The following is a 17,307-nucleotide window of genomic DNA, read 5'->3' as shown; positions in this document are numbered from 1 at the left end:
CGAACCGCCACCAGCTTGTAGATGAGTGCAGGTTCCTGGCGAATTAGGCACGATCAACATCACGACACGAGTTTAAGTAGAGTGACGAGAAAAATATGAGACGTCTTTCTCGACTCTTCTCCGCAAAGAGATAAGATGACAAAAGAGCCAGAAAATAGTGCTGCGAATAAAAATCAGGTGGGATAGTCTTCAGAGTGCCGCCAACGGCTAGCTTGACATTTGCGCCAGGTTCTTAGTACATAGCGCCCCATCTTCTACCCATGTTATGGGGTGCAGTTTGTTTCACAATGGGAAAGAACAGGAGCCCAGTCAAAAAACTTGCATATCGTTAAAGAGAAAACTAAACGATCCGCTATGAACACTGGTGCACACCTTGCCAGACCACCGAATACCATGCTCGCGACTATTCGTCGCACCTCAGGCCTGAAAAAGAGCAACACGAAAGAGGCGCGCTACCTCTTGAAAGTTTTGCGCCCTGCTTCACTAGCCTACATAAGTCTAAAGACGCGGTAATGGGTGTCTTTTTTGTTCTCGTTTTTCTTTTTTTCTTGAGCTGTTCCACTTTTAAACTGAGACCTTTACGGAAAGATCAGGAAAAATGCAGGAAAAACGTCGACGTGGGAAATTATCCATAAAGCTTCACTTTAACTTTTTAAGGCTCCTCCGATTAAATTATATACTTCAAACGAAAACTCGAAATGTTCGAAAAAAAAGTATAAAAAAAGAAATAACGAGCGATTTCGCGTGGTTATGGCAAATGCGAATTAAGTGCACATGCGCTTTGATTTTCACTTCTATTTCGAGTCGCGCACACTTAGTAGCGTACAGTCGTTTCCTACCATACCGGCACCTCCAACATAGATATGATGCCCCGCTTAACCGAGCCGCAAAAATGTGCCTGCATGATGTAGGACTAGCGTGTCTTACTCCCAATGCCGCTTGGTTAGTATTCCCATCACAAAAGCGCTCAAGTTGGCAGCTCCTGCCAATTCGTCCATGACGTGTGGTCTCGTGGGCGACCACTTCACCTGCCAACTACCACCTGCCAAAGGCATGATCTTAAGATATACTAGACAAACATCGGCGAATAACGGATGCACCCCAAGGTCTTTATGCTGGCACACGAAAAATACAAAAGAAAGAATGTGTGCGGGTATTGAAGGAGATATTGACGTCGCGGTTTTTGCCTGTGATCTCTTTCTGATGCAGACAATCACCAATCGAAGTCGGTGTGCTAGTTCCCGGTGCGACCGGAAGACGGCATCTTCCCTCGCCTTCCTTCCGTCCCCTTGAGGCGCACTGCATCGGTGCACCGCGCCGCCCATCGATCCCCGCTTCCAGTGACGTCACACCAACGACGTCAGCGCTGCGTTGACAAAGCGAGCGCGCCGCCGGTGCTGCTTCACTCGACCATGGCGCAGCAGACGAACCGGGACGACAGCGCGCGGTGAGTGCATCGCCGCTGGGAGACCGGCATCGGTCCGTGCTCACGGAGCCCATCCTCTTATAGCCAAAGCTGCACGCACAAGCTTTCACGTAGCGCTGGTTGCGGTGACATCCGAGACCACTCCACTGCGAATCTTTGCATAGCTGAAATGGATATGTGTGTGCCGGCTAGCTTGAAACGTCGAGACAGAGTCAGCTATGCGAGACACGGGGTGCTTTTTCGGCAGTCAGTCGATCGAGACTCGAAAGGTTGGACAGCGAGCGCATATAATTCCCCATGGCAACCTTTACGCGTCCGAAATTAGCTGCTGTTCGCAGGCGCTTGACGCATGCACTCGCGCATTCATTCAGCAAGCGAGAGCGGAGGGACGCATGGAGGGGCGCGTTCCTATATTTGAGCGCTATGATTTCGATTTTCGTTGGGCTCGATTGCGTCCAATGCCTCTTCCCTGCGCCTTACGGCCGGAATGTGCCGTCGGCGAAGGACTGCAGTTTGTTTTGGCCAGCAGCCGCAGGTGTCTAGCTGCCGATATTAGTAACAGAACGCGAAGCCATGGCCTATTTGCGCGCTTCCGAATGTCTTTCCCCCCTTTTGATGACCTCCCAATTTAGGGCGCTTTCGACTCGTGCTGTCACCCAGCGTTCTCAGTGAAAACGGAAAAGAAGCGTTGATAGCACAGGCATACGTATTTGCGGGGTGCGACGGGGCTTAGTCGTAGCCAAGAGATAAACCTGGATAGGCTGACAAATAGCGGGACCACTAATTTGTTCGGGCAGTCGTTCCATGGCCTGCAGTGCTTGTGTCGTCGTCTCCGCCAGCGCGACTGCGAAAAATGACTTGATCAACAGGTCACTACATCGCTTGTTAGCACAAACACGGCGGAATGCACCGTCGCACAGACGTGTCGTTGCGGTGTTTATTCATCCAGCCACCGCATCACTTTTGCCGTAACGCCGAACCAGTCGCAAGTGACCGTGCTATTCATTCATTTATTTATTTTGTCTGCCTATGCGGTCGTGGGCGAGGCGACCGCTTCTCCGATCTTGCAGTGCCCCTCTCTCATTGTGCTCCACCTCACCTTCGTTTTGCGGAGGAGGAGAATATTTCACGGCCTCACATCAAAATCGAAGCGAGAAACCACGCTACACGATGTGACGGTAATGAACGTCGGACACCGTGTGTGGTTATCAAGAGTTCCCATACAGTGTTTCCCGTAAAAGCTTTGACACTCAAAGAAATCAGAAGTTTGGTGTAGCCCTGTCGATCAGGGAAGGCAATCGATTTCGTAAAATCGAAGGAAGTACGTGCACGGGCCGTGAAGAATGTGCTGTATGTGTGGGTTCTCATGGAAGATTTAACGCGTCACCTGTCTGACGGAGCAACGGGAGTGCAACTATAGCGGGAGCGTACGTGATCAACAAAAGCTGCAGCCTACCAGCGCTACATGGGAGAGCGTAGTCGAAAAGAAAAAGAAACACTGAGAATGTGGGAATTTCTCTGCACTGAAATTTGCAGTGAATTTTTTCAATGAACTGAATATATATATATATATATATATATATATATATATATATATATATATATATATATATATATATATATATATATATATATATATATATATATATATATATATATAGACGTTTCCTTTTTTTTTTTTTTTTTGCGACGCAATTTTTGTGTACCACGAGTGCAGCTTTCGATATCAGATCGCTTTAATGTACAGCGCTTGCGTCGAAAGAAGCCGGTGAAGAATCCCCATTGTAATTTTCCTATGGTACACCGTGTTTTTCCCGCTTCGATACATCTGAAAGATCCTCGTTTTACTATTGACTAGTACTTCGTCGTAGAGTGAGTATCTGAAGTTTACGCTATGGTTCGTCCGCGGGTGCACGTTTGAAAACACTTTACGTATGTGGCAAGCACTGCTCCAACCATCCCTTGAGCCAACACCCCTGAGCCGCCTGGCCTGTCTCCCGCTGCTGATCACCCTATATTGTGAGGCTTCCGAATGCTCTGAGAGAAACTGGTCCCAGTTTGAATATGCGCACAACAAACTATGCAACGGATGCACAGGAGGGCGCGTTAACTCTTACACTGCCCAGCGATGCATGGACCCATCTAGCCGGAATGAATCGACACCGATCGATGCAATGCTTCGGGCTTGACGTGAAATCCTGTGCAAATTCTGAAAGCTCTACTGGGAATTTTGTGATGCAATAATATAAGAACTGCGTTGTTTCTATAGTGTTAAAAATAAATATGTAGATTTTTTAATAAATATGTCTACAGTCATTTTATTCTTCTCTTTTTTTTATTCTGAAAAAGAAAAAGCTTGTTTTCAAGCGCGCTCAAAGTTTCAGGAAATTTTATATCTTTAGCCCGGACACTGCATACATAAATTCACCCGAGGTCTGCAGTGTGCACGGGCGCCCCATTAATTTCACCAGTATCCTCTGAGTCAGCATCCGAATACCGTAACCACTCCCGGAATCGTACCGCGATTAAGAAGGAAATACCGGCTCAAACGCTCTCGAACACGTGCGAGTCAAGGTGCCTACAGGCCCATGAAGAGACGTCAATGACGCTCCCTCGCACGCAGGAAGAATCTGGCCCCACCTTCCCGCTATCTACGAGCGCTATGAAGGTATATATGCTAGCCGTTTCCATCACTGCCTTTTTTCTCTGGGCGTTTGCACAAAAGGCAGCAATGGGCGTGCGTTACAGCGCTTTTGTAACTTTTCCTTCCGATTGTTTATGACGCACAAAGGAAGCAGCATCGCGGTGCTGTATCACACAGTAATCAAATATGCACGCCTCCTTGCTGTTTCAAAAGCGGAAAACCGGGCGCAGACCGGTACTGTTCACGCGCACAAAAAAAAAAAAAAAAAAAAAAAAAAAATATAGAAAAATACCTACGTGAGCTTCACGGGGTTTCCCGCTATAAGAACAACGTAACGTACAAATAGCCCCCCCCCCCCCCCCCTTTTTTTTTTTTAATTTTGTTGGTGCCCTTTCTAACTTGGAAGCAAGGAGAGAGAGAGACTAACTGGAAGGTGGAAAATTTAGCTACTCGTTACATCCTTGTAATTCAGACAGCCGTTTTGGCGCACATTAAATAAAACACAGGATGGCGATTACGGCAGAAACGAAGTATGTTTTTTATATTTAAATTTATGTCGTCCTAAAACTGTCCTAAACTGTGTTTTGCACATGGATATTGACCAAGTCATGTCTCACCGAGGCGAGACTGAATACACGAAGAATCAATTTCAAAGCCTATCGTGACAGTCTGCATTCCTGCACACGTTCAATTTCTTTATTATTTGAAACAATGTTTTTTTTTTTTTTCCTCCAGCCTGTAAATTCTCCTGGTTCCTTCTGTCTATAGCTTTCTTGCACTTGATTAAGGGGGGCATTGGGCACTGTTCACTTTCTTTTGACCAAATGGCATGATTCTCCTTTCCCCTGTTTTTGCCGCAATCGAGTGACCTGACGATGGTCGCCTTACGCGCATAGTGGCAAGAACGATATAAGGCTCGACCGAGTAATAATCGGCGGGCCCCCAGGCTCTCAGCTTCCTCTCCTTTGAAGGATCATTCGCTGAAAAGACGGTGCTATGAAAAGGGCAAAAAAGGGCCAGTATATAGAGGGAAGAAAAAGGAAAAAAAAAAAAGAAAAAAGAATCGAATAATGCTTGAGCGTTTTTTAGAGCCAGTGTAGGTTCTACAGAGGGAGCAGGGGCAGAATAGCAGACAAGAATACGTGCGCAAAACCACCTCTTCGAGTTCCCCGGTCGGTGAATGTCGCCTTGAAAGCAACAATGAGTTGTGCAAATGCAGAGCTCGAAGAAGAATTAAAAAATAAGAAAAGAGAGAACAGGCGCAGAGTTGTATGCCGTTCTGGCTGAGGTTGAATAGGTGAAAGGAAGCCACCCCAGCGGAAGCGGGGTCATCAGAAGGTGTGAAGGGGGTGGGTGGGGGGAGGGGGGGATAGGGGGAGGTTACACACCTGGCATGTTTGTCGCTAACGCAGTGCTGATTGCGCTTCAGCTTGTCGGCTTTATCCTGCGCATTAAGCATACTTTCGGTCGCTGACCTCATCGCCGCTTCGCTTATCGGCCCCATCTCCAGCACACGTGAGGCAATCCTAACGGCTCGTGAGAAGCTGGTATGCCCTTTCGTATTCAACGTAACTCGAACTATAATTTTCGCTTCTGAGTCTGGTTTCGGTCACGGCTTTTGCTCGGTTTCGTCAGAGCAAAAGCACTGCGGCCATTTACCGTCAGACAAAAAGCTTGGACTAAACTTAGGTCTCGTTAGGTTAAAAGGAAAGAAAAACGCGGTCTCTTACTTTTGGCGAATATGGAAATCTAGACGCGAGCGCAGAGATTAGGGAGTGAATAGGCGGATGGAGAAGCACCTGCAACCGCACACTGTATCGGCCTCCTCTTGCCTTTAGTGTATTTTCTGTGCTGTAAGAGGTTCCATGTTTTTCTTTTGTCTTAGAATGACGAACGGTACCATCTGTTTGGAATTATTCCAATGCCTCTTTACCTGCATACGAGTGGGGTAGGAGCGGGCTATTCTGCCGGCTCTGATGTCGATAGCAGCTAAGGCAGCAGAAGAAAACGACGCAAGCTGTGAGATCGGATTAGACACCAGGGCCCGCTTGCACAAAACAATCTTAAGACTGTCTTAGCTAAGTCCAGACTTAACTGGAGTCTTAAGAATAGGCCACTAGCATGGCCGCTTAAGACTGGAGTCAAGACTGGGCTTCAGTCCTGACTTGAATAAGTCGCTTGTATGATTACGACACTAGTGCTGTCTTGGTTAAGACACAATGACGCCAGGTGTCTAAGTAGAGAAATTAGAGAAATACAGGGATGCGCTGGCACTGTCCCTGCTGTAAGATGTACACATTCCGTCAATTTTGCGTTGTGTAAAATCCGTGCCATTACTTTTGCGGCTTAAGATTGTGTTACGAGGAAAAATGCCCCAAGTGGTTGCTGAGGCCGTTCTGAGAAGCCACTCTGGTGAACATGAACCCGAAGCGTTCGACGTTCGGAACACGAGCCGTCTTAAATAAGCTTGGTCTTTCTAAAGACACCATTTAAGTCTGGACATAGCTCGGACTTTATCGTGCAAGCCGGCCCAGCTCTCTCTAGTGCTGGGTAGTCGCGATTACCCCCTCTCTTATCACTTGCTTTTTCTTGACGGTTGATAGCCAAAAAGCTATCAACCGTTCCCTAGTCCGCTAGCAAGGGCGAAGCTGTGTGGGTTAAAAAGAATGCTCGGCTGCAGAGCTGAACTATACAAGGGTTTGGTTTGGTTTGTGGAGTTTAACGTCCTAAAGTGACTAAGGCTGTGAAAGATTATGTAGTGGAAGGCCCCGGAAATTCTGCCACCTGGGGTTTTTTAATGTGCGCTGATATCGCACAGCACAGTGGCGCCTTGTTTTTCACCTTCACTGAAAAGCGGCCACCACGGCCGGGAATCAATCCCACGTCCTCAGGCGGCACAGTAGTCGAACGCCCTAACCACTACGCCATCACGGTGGGTATGGAGTACTCGGATTCGAATTCGCCAGATGCACCCGAGCTTAGATTGCGGCGAAATGCAAAAGCTTTCGTGTACTGTTCAATGTCGGCGCAGCTTAAAGATCCTCATGTGGTCGAAATGACTGCAGAGTCCTCCATTCCTGCACTTTTTTCTTCTTTCACTCATCATCCTGCCTCCTATCTTGGCGCACTTGAAGTGTCCACCCGGAAGTGAGGCATTTAATTACCACGTTTTCTTTTCCTAAAAGAAAAAAAAAATGTCTTGGAGTTTAGGATTGCATATGCAATTAGCAGTGCATTTGTTTGTATTTTTTGTGTCGGACTTTTATAATTCGTGAAATTTGCTCTCTTTTTGAAAGTGCATTTTGTTTCTTCTCCATTGCTGTAACAGCCTGCAAAGGCTAACAGTAATACAGTATAATAAATAAAATGAAATGAAGGATCTTCGATGGGGTCGGCTAACGAGAGCACCAGCAGTAGACAATCATTTACGTCGCCTTGGTATCGTCGCTTCCAGCCCACAGTGGGCAGCATGCGTAAGATTGTACTGACAACGCTGTGGTTCATGCTGCACACGATCACCGGCGCGTTTCTTGCTTCTCCCGCGATGCCCTCGCGGCGCCAATTTCTCCATGCCGCGAGTGTTGCGTAGTCACTGCATGACCAGGGTGACATATTTTCAGCCAACTACTTCAGCCGTGTTCTGAAAACTTTTCCATCGACTTGTTGTCCGTCTGTTGACTTGATGAAAATGTCACCTTCATTGCATCCCCATCCCCTTGCATGGTCACTGCTGCTGTACCGCAGGCACACGGTTGGATTGAAGTGGTGCTACTTCTCGGCTTGGCACCTACGCATCCATTTTTAAATGTAACAACTTTGCGAATGCGCGAATCGTTTAACTATTAATTCCATTTCGAGCTCAGTTTTTTTTTCTTTTATTTTTCATGCGCTAGACTAAATTCTGTCTTGAAGAGGTTATAGCTGGATGCGCTTAAAAGCGCGAGTTTCTCACCAAATGAGCCAGCATCAGATGTCTCAGGAAGCAAGGCCACCACCCGTCACATTCCACGGGCTGCGAGTCTTCCCTCATCGCGGTGTCATTGCAGTAGAAGACGTGTGCACCGGCGGCGGAGTAAAAACAAAAAATTATAAAAAAGACAAACATAAGTAGTAGGGTGAGAGGAGAACGACCTGCGATGTAGTGAAGTGAGGGGACGTGAAGAAACGCCGACGCTTTTACGGCGCACGCAGTCGGTCACGACGCAAGACGTGGCGCCCGCACATAGGCGGAACTGCAGCGCCCGGCAACAATGGCGCACTAATGAAAAAAAAAAAAAAAAAAAAAAGAAGAAGAAAGAAGAGGAAATCTGAGATCCTGAATCTTGCTTTCAGAAAAAAAAAAAAAAAAAAAAAACAATAGGAGGGGACGGGTTTGTGAGGGGGGAGGGTGAGTGCGGGGAAACCCACGAGAAAAGGGCAGCTTTGATGTGCGGTCAAGTGAAACATACAAATAAAAGAATGCGTTGAGAAGGCTGCCGATGAAAGAATGAGTCGCCGCCGCCAGCAGCTCCGCTGTAGTAGTGTGTCTGTCTAGGATGCCTCGATGCCTTCGCCTCCGGTTTTTACATGCATAACAACTGAGTGTTATGACGCCAACATTACGAGCCAATCTTCAGCTGCATCAGCATGCTAATTGACAAGGTGCACTAATTTTTGGATGTGGAGCTTGTGATTGGGCTAGTTGGAGCGTTATTAAGATAATACGCGCGTTACTATGGCTTACAAGGAGCTGTGCCGTCTTTTTATCCTATCCTTGTAAACCCAAGCAACGGACGTATTTTTCTGAATTTCGGATGTTCTTAGGAAGTGCATTTTTACCCATCTGGCTGGTGCGGACTTTTCTCCGTATACTGATCCTTTTTCTTGCTTATAATAGTGTCACGTGGTGATGACAAGGTCGATGACACAAATGAAGAGTCGGTGATTGCACTGAAGAAATTCTTTATTGGGCTGACTTGCGCCCGCAAAAGAACTAAGCAACTCGGCGGCGGCGATAGCAACAAACGTGCTCGTCGATCGTCGGACGAAGAATGCCCGTCGCACTCGTCAACGCTCAATTTAAAGGCTGCTCAGAACTACCTAAATGACGTCGCAAACTGCTCACAAGCTGGAACATTGTAGAAAGGCACGAGTGGCCGAAATCTTCGAGACAGATCTCGGTGCATCTTGCGCTACAACGAAACTGATTAAGGTGTGACTAGCGACATCGGGCATTAACAAACAAAGAATACAGAACTGATACGCGATCCAGAATCAGAGTGATAAGGCCGTAAGCCGACGGCTGCTAAAAAACAACAAATACAGTTTTGAAGGTTTCGCGGCAATAGTTCAAGCCTACGTATAGCTCAGTGTGATGGGACTGGAAAGCGCACACTTGGTTGGACTAGCTCCTCGGCTTTTCGTCTTCTTGGTAAATGTTCCCGCATTCTGTCGAGACCATTCATTTTATTTTTCGTCCATTGCCTATTCTTCTTCCTGTTCAGCTAAGGCCCGCGCGGAATGTGCGCACTGTAAGCTTATTAAGCTTGTAGATCAAGCTTAAGCTCGTGGATTAGCGTAATCGTCATCCACGCGGGCTTAAGCATGAAGTACGCATTTATAGTGCTCTCTGCAACGTATACATATAGTGAGGTCGCGAAAACGTTGTGCGCGAGCGTAACAAAGCCCACATTGACAACGGCTCAATTCAATTACTGTTCAATTTAAATTCAGTTGGACAGCAAGTTTAATTTTTTGTTTTCTAAGTAAAAATCGATTGCATCGTTCAATCTGAGCATGCCGATATTTGTCAGGCTTTTATTGCCTCTATTTCTGGAGCTTTTATGAGGCTTTTCAGATGGATTCTCTTTTTTTTTTTTTTTTGTCGGCAGGGTTGCAATTAGGAATATTTCCCGATGCTGTATTGAAACTCATGATGCCCGCACTGTAAACGACACCGCACTTGATCGTCGCTTTCAGGCGACCTTTGTGATCCGCGATAAAAATAAGGAATAATGCGTGGATTTATTTCACTTACGAAATCGGCAGGTGACGGCGACGCTTGCATATTTATTTGCCATTTCCTACTTACAAACGCGTCGCTTTCAGTTAAAGTAGGGGTGTTAATGAGATTTTAGAAGGATAATCGCTACAGACCAACTTCACTTCGTCCTTATATTATATTGTCCGTTCTAATGGAACGGCGAGCAGGATTTCTCATGAAATACGTTTTGCACTCGCTAAGGTTATCAGCAGGTGGTAGCAATTAAAATGTAAAAGTTCGCAAGAAGGTCTCTATGGCGAGTTTCAGAAATGTCGAAGGACTGTGGGAGATTAGTGCAGCACCACAAGAGCAGTAGTGGCTTTTAGGGTAGCTATAGATGTCCATTATCGCTGAGGAAACCTAGCAGGGATCCTCTCAATGCCGCCGCTATATTCTAGAAATTTCAGAATTTCAATCCAGTTGTTTGGGAGCGCGTTGCGTTGATAATTATGGGTTCTTGGTCAGGCTTCGTTAAAGGAAGCACGCAGGTACTGACTTTCGAGAAACCGTGATGTGCGAGCGGCGAGCTGGAAAGTTAGATAGCGTCGCAATAGTTTTGGTCGCTGAGAGTATGAAACCGTGTGAGAGCGGCAGATGACCCCGCTTAAGATCGGATAGTCGAGGCCGTCACCGACGCATCGAATGTATCCGAAAGGGCATACAAGGCTGCGATCAAGGTAAAACTCTTAAAAGAAGCGGCGGATGTGCGCGGAGTCCGAAGCTGATGCTTGTGATTAGCTTCTTCCTGACGCGTCGACTGCAACCAATGTTATGTCTTGGACAGCAACGTGAGTCGCAATCGGAAATGGCAAATAGTTATAGGCTCCGTTATAGATGGTTCTTTCGAGGGTAAACACGTGTGGTTGAATCGTCGAGGTGGTTTGCGACACGTTGAGGACGTCAACGAACGCGATGCAGTCAATAGGCGCGCATACTAAAGGTGAGCCCTCCGATACTGCACGCACATTCCAGACTCCCAACATTGTGAAGACGGGAATAAATCGCCATGCGATCCTGAGTGACGTTGCAGTGACGGGGATGAACGCGCTCTGCTCATCCGTGCATGCCTGTCTGTGCTTGTATGCGGCAACTCGACTGTGACATGTGCACCAAGGACACATTCTCGTAAAGGAACTCATACATGACTGCTACACCTTGGACCCGCCGCAAGAAAAAAAAAAGAAAAACGTGAATGCTGTGAAATTCTCAGGAAACACACTGGAATCCGCAAGCGCTTCCCAGCACATGGTCCTAGCCTTCCTCTTCACATGAGCTTCACAAATGTGCAATGTTTTTGTGGGCGCCCTTTCGCCATCTGCGAATGCCCAGTGAAAATGAGCGATGAACTGCTTAGGACAATGGCTGCAAAATGTTGCTTGAGCTGCGTCCGTCTTTCTTTGAAAAGGAGAAACGCGACAGTATTTGGCATGAAAATCCACTTTTTATGAAAAATGCTTTGGGACCTAGAACTCTAATGAGGAGACACGACGCGAAGCAAGCGATATTTATTTTTGCTTTTGTTCATAATTTTGTCGAGGATGATAACCCCTAAAAGGATTTATTAACACGAAAGGGAACCCCTACTCGTGGATGGGACCTCAGGCTGGGTTTGCTATGTATTTTGCGAATAGCTGGGCATGAAGCAACCAGCTACCGCTGGCTTCATCTTCCAAGCCTGAGCTGGTCCTCAATGCTTCCCGCTGCTCACTGTTAGAAATTGGAAATTACTGGGGCCGCTTTTAATTTTCAACCCACTAATACACAAGAATGAAGGAAGGCTTCAGAAAAAAGAACAGGCAAATGAAATCTACGACATATTCACGCCCATGCGCATGTTTGCAGTTCGTTTCGTCTTCAGTGGCCAAGCTTTTTTTTTTTTTTTTTTTCTTTCCTCCACTGATCGTGTGCAATAAGTTTGCCTCTGATGACCTCACCGAGCGTGACCGAGGCATCCCAATGCATGTCACAGCTCCCTTGCACACCTTGTTGACTGAATGAAGCAGGACGGATGCCTTCTAAGCGGTGGTAGCAATATGCAGTGGAACCACTGTCACGCAGCCCGTCTTAAATGGGAGACTGGGAGGTGCTCGACAGAGAAGTTGAGGGAGCATCAGCACAAATGCTCTTCAGTCAAAGCACCAGGCAACCTCGCATTGCACTGCCTGAATGATAGAATGAAGGAGGAAGAGGCCGCAGGACTCACCTGCATGCTTGCGAAGGTATTTATGAAACATGTAACCGAACGCTGACACTGCCTACCAGTGCCACGCCTGGCTAGAACCTAGTCACGCCTGGTAACGCTGCGTATTGTAAGACTACATTTACTATATGTAGACTCGGCTGTCATTTAGTTGTGTTCTATACTTCCCGGAGACGTAATGCGAAAACTTGTTATGCGGAAAGAAAATGCTTAGTGACTGTATCACTTCCCAGTGGACACCTCAAAAGCGCCGGGAAAGAAAAAATAGAGGAGGGTAGTAAAATAAAGAACACAGAAAGAGGTGGCGTATAGTACATGTCACCGAATCAATTTTCGACCACCTGGGTTTCTCCACATGTACTGACATTGCACAGCACACTGGTGGGAGACGTGGTACGAAATATGATTGCCCCTGTGCTTGACGAATGAAGCTCTCCTATGGTCAGAGTCATTCAGCCAGCTGCGGCGCTCCTCAGCAAGGATCAGTCTACATCGCATGAAATTACACTGGAAGTTGCAGCCATCAATTGGAACTTGCTTTATTCCACGCGTGGCACTAATGATAGATAAGGCACGCGATGAATAAAGTGGATGCATGAAACTTGAAGGCACCGCAGTGCCACTAAGGGGTGCGCAGGAAAACTTTAATTGGGGATTTTATGGGATAGGAAACAACATAGAAATGTAATACAAGTTACGTCAACACCAGTTGATTTTGCAGTTAAGCTGCGGCGCGTAAACGTCCTTCTTTTTTCTACGCATCTCAAAGTCAGGGCTAATCGCCATTTACTTCGAAACGGTGACAACGGAGTCATTTTCGGTGTAGGCGTCACGAGTTTTAACTGAGTGGCGCAGAAGCTTATGATAAATAAATTAACTCAGTAGTGAATGAGCCCTTTGCTGCTGGACAAACAGTAACGCACCTAGAAAGAGCCGTATACAGCCGAATTTTAATGTAGGAGTGAGGTTGTGAGGGAGTAACGCTCATTAAAGGGCAAATGCAGATATTTTAAAATTCCAAGAGCTTAAATGAAACGAGTGTGCGCAACTTTCAGGCAAATAATGCAAAATCTCTTTGGGCTATCACGGTGACATATTCGGCAACTGAAAACGTGGTGGTTTCAGGCTTTTCGGCAAGGCGTAGTTTCGTGTGTGAGGTGCACGATGGCATCATGTATGGTATCAGTGCAGAATTCGTAACGTATAGACACGTTTGCGTTTAAGAAATAAAAACAAAATCACTGGCTCCCCGCGCATAGTGCCACAGGGAATTCTCATGCGCCGCTTGAGCTGCAGGGCAGAGTGTGGACTCTTTCGCACCGCTCGCTAGCTTTGCCCACCACGGAAAGTCCCTTGTTGACGCATGCGCTGTTCCAGCGGCAGCGAAGAATATATAGGCATCAGGGTGTAAACCACGAAACTTGGAAACGTTTAGGTTTGCTTTCGTGTTCTTCTCCGTTCTAGTGCCAAGGTCACCGGCGGCGCGCCGTCAACGGCAGTTGAACGCATTTCACACTCAAAAACGACGCGCCGAAAGCAAAGTCCTCGAAGCTTTGTTTGGCGGCATCCGACGACGCACCGCGTGAAGGCAGTGGAAATGAGAAATATTGCTGTCTGTGACGGCATTACTTCTTCGCACTTCTCCAATAATGCGAGAAGAAGCTGACGTTGTTCGTAGATTACGTCATAATTTTGAATGCTAGCGCGGAAGATTTGGCATGCGCTACTATATATAGAATATAATCTCTGAATATCGTCTTCTCAAAGTGATGGAGTTTCCATTTTAACATTTCTCTCCTTATTCAACGCAGAGCGCAGAATCCTGCTTAACGATCGGAAAAGATGATGCAGTTAAGGCCAGACATCAAATACTGTAGAACATGATACCCTGCAAATATTCAGTCGAAATAAAGGCGACAAAGCATGAAGTTTCGGAAACGTTGAAGCATAGGCGCGCGTGACGAAGAGTACATCGGAAATGCTTCTTCTTCTTAATTGTTTTTTAAGCTGAGCATTTCGGGTACTCGCTTTTATCCACTTCGTACGATCATGGTCCGGACTCGCGCTGTCGACATCGTCATCGGATACCTTTTCCAAAGGATATGAATGGCTCCGTAATGCTCTTCGCAGCTTGGAGCTTGCGTACCGTATGCGCGTGTAACGCTTCGTGGAGCTCGCAGAATGCTAGACGAAATAGTTGTTTCATAACGTGACAACTCAGCGGCTTTGTTCCTAGCCAGATTTCTTGCTCTGCCCTGCAACTACAGTGTACTAGCTAAAGCAGCGGGTGATCGTCTGTCGTGTTGGCGCCCGCATACTGAGCTTGCTCCTCGTTGTTAGGTAACGGTTGGTTGGCGTTCGATAGAATGTTTCATAAGCCACCCACGCGGCGGTAACGAAAAATGCAGCCTACCGCGACTGTTCCGGCCCGACGCGAGCACTGACTTTTCTATTGACGCGTACTTCTGCGATCAGCGTTCGCAGAGCGAGTGACGCGGCGAATTTCGCGCCTATTCTTCCAGCGAAAACAATGCATATATTAGCCGTATACACTGGAGAGTGAGGGACACAAGAGTTACTATATACTGGTTGGAACTCTTATTGATTGGGAGCCAAGTCCCAGTCAGGCTTGTTGCCTTTTGCCTTGGCTTCCCCTTTCTTGTAGAAATAAATAAATAAACTCCAACTCTAATATCGTTCGGAAAATAAATGACAGTGTCCAATTTACGCTCTTGCAACATTAGTCCGCCAATTCATATTCGTACGTTCTACAATTTTCGGTCGGACACACGGTGCATGTTACAAAAAAAAAAAAAAATTGTATGGTTTTAAGTGCTTGAACCGAGTAACCCAGTAGGACGTGCAAAATATGTTGCACGCAGATGGAAGTTGATGGAGACGACGATGTGCAAAAAAAAAAAAAAAAGAAGAAAAAAAGCGGCGATAGCTAAGACATGTTACCGCTACCACCACCTCGCTTCCCACGGGGTATTCCTGGTTTCGAATGAGCTCCGACAGTTTCCTTTTTATTTTTTCGTCCGAGCTTGACATGTAAGCAACAATATGAACAGTTGTATTTGATCGTGTGGAGTAATGATTTCGAAGCAAAAATATCCGGGGTTTAATCTGGTTAGACCGATAATACCATGGAGCAGCACTGTTTGGAATGTGGACTGACGTCACGATCTGGCGGGCCAATCAAGATCGAGTCAGGCACAAGCAAGATCGTTACTCGGCTCCGATGACTTGCATGTCTGGACCAAACACGACGTGTGTGGATGCTGCAAGGGAAAATGCAGACGCGAGAAAGTTGCGCGCACAAGCTAACGTGTGTGCAAACACTGATACTGAAAGTTTCAAGCCGAGGTGTAAGAGGCTCTCAACTGCGAATCCCGGGTATGCGGGTTCAATCCGGGCCGCGACTTCCGCTTTTCGATGGAGGCGAAAAGCAAGGCGCCCTTGTGCTGTGCGATGGCAGTGCACGTTAGAGAACCCCAGGTGGTTGAAATTCCCGGAGCCCCCCACTGCGGCGTAACTGATAGCCTGACTTGCTTTGGGAAGTTAAATATTTAAAGAAGACTAAACCAAACAAGATACTCGGAAGTATAGTGAACAGGAGAAATAAAACTGAATTGAGCCCGACATGTCATCACTGAAGAAGCCAACACCGTCGATACGGTTCCCTCAAAGTGCAATAACAACACTAGCGTCTTCGTGTCTCGTTGCAGACTCGACGGTAATGGTGGTGACGAGCAGGTCGACGATGGCCGCCTGCTCTTGCACAACCCGCACCTGTCCAAGATGGCGACCGACCACCTTTATCACCTAGCCTTGGCGACGGATACGCACAACCTACAGGAGATGTTCGGAGATGTCAAAGTACGTAGTTTGTCTTCACATTTATGCCCTTGCGGCCTTTCCAGCTTGGGCTCCAACTGGAGTAGTTACCTCTTACGACAGATAAGATAATAAGATACATAGGTGAACAGACCACAAGCGTTTGTCCAGTGCTTTGTAAAATCTTTTCAATTTTTTTTTGTTTGAAATGTAATAAAGAAATATATTAAAGTGCATTGACCTAAGTCAGCTAGCCGCTGTGCTTTGCGAAAAAGCTCGGACACCATAATTTATTTCTGAAAATTTCAGCAGAGACTCTAATTCATTTGGCGCAGTTCGTGTGCATGGGTGGCACACCAGCCAGGATGCAGGAGTTCGCGCACCTTGCACGGCGCCGCCTGGGCATCAAGCTGCCGACGGGCGCCGAGCTGTGCGACATTAGCCACCGGTCGTACCGCTACTCCATGTACAAATGCGGGCCCCTGCTCTCCGTCAGCGTGAGTGTTTAACTTCGAGCATGCATGTCGTTTCACGAGGTTGCCCAGCATAGCTGCCAGAAGCTCAAGTCGTATTTCGGGTATAGAAATTTGGAATCTACATGTTAACAGGGGTCTGCAATACTCTATCGTCGAACATGATGATGTCTTCTGTCCGAAACATGGATTACGCTGCTCTAGTAGAAAACATTCTAGCATGGGCCAGTGTGGAAGAAGGCACAAGTACCCCTCCTCATCCTTATTTCGCAGATGACGAACAGTGCGAGAAGTGAGGGTGCTCTGCCGCCGTATCGTGGGACTTTTGGCGGCGGTTAGGGAGGCAGGAGATATTTTGAGAATTTCTATATTTTTGAATGAATAGAACTGACTGATTGTTTACGCTGGGCAGGTATTTGCAAAGAATAATATGCATGACTGTAACTAGTCGCATAGGATACAGAGTTAAATCTGGTTTGCTTCGTAAACTAAACGCTACGCAGGTGAGCTAGTATACTTATTTTGCTTAGGTTTGCTTGACTGTGTAGATTGTGCTGCCACATCTACGTGCATTTATTTAAGTAAATAGATATCTAGTTACTTCTTCTTAATGTAGCTGGACATAAGCATAGTGTTCAAGGCAGGTATATTACGGCATGTTTATCGCAAGTCCAGACGCCTTCACGGCGTTGCTGTTCGGTACCT

The 17,307-nt window shown here is 46.8% G+C and overlaps 1 protein-coding gene across 1 annotated transcript in view; it reads left to right on the top strand.

The window, feature by feature from the left end:
- Positions 1-1,317: 1,317 nt before the first annotated feature.
- LOC146185079 (uridine phosphorylase 1-like) overlaps positions 1,318-17,307 on the top strand; it is a 30,950-nt gene continuing 14,960 nt past the window's right edge. Inside the window, exons 1-3 of the mRNA XM_084606068.1 lie at positions 1,318-1,447; positions 16,021-16,171; positions 16,465-16,626. Of these exons, the coding sequence (XP_084462194.1) occupies positions 1,413-1,447; positions 16,021-16,171; positions 16,465-16,626 (348 nt within the window). The 5' untranslated portion in view covers positions 1,318-1,412. The remainder of the gene's footprint in view (positions 1,448-16,020; positions 16,172-16,464; positions 16,627-17,307) is intronic.

This window comes from Amblyomma maculatum, chromosome 6 (assembly GCF_055883805.1).
Source record: "Amblyomma maculatum isolate TAMU_Amacu chromosome 6, ASM5588380v1, whole genome shotgun sequence".
NCBI classification, from domain to species: Eukaryota; Metazoa; Arthropoda; class Arachnida; order Ixodida; family Ixodidae; genus Amblyomma; species Amblyomma maculatum.
This window is presented reverse-complemented; position numbering and strand designations above follow the sequence as displayed.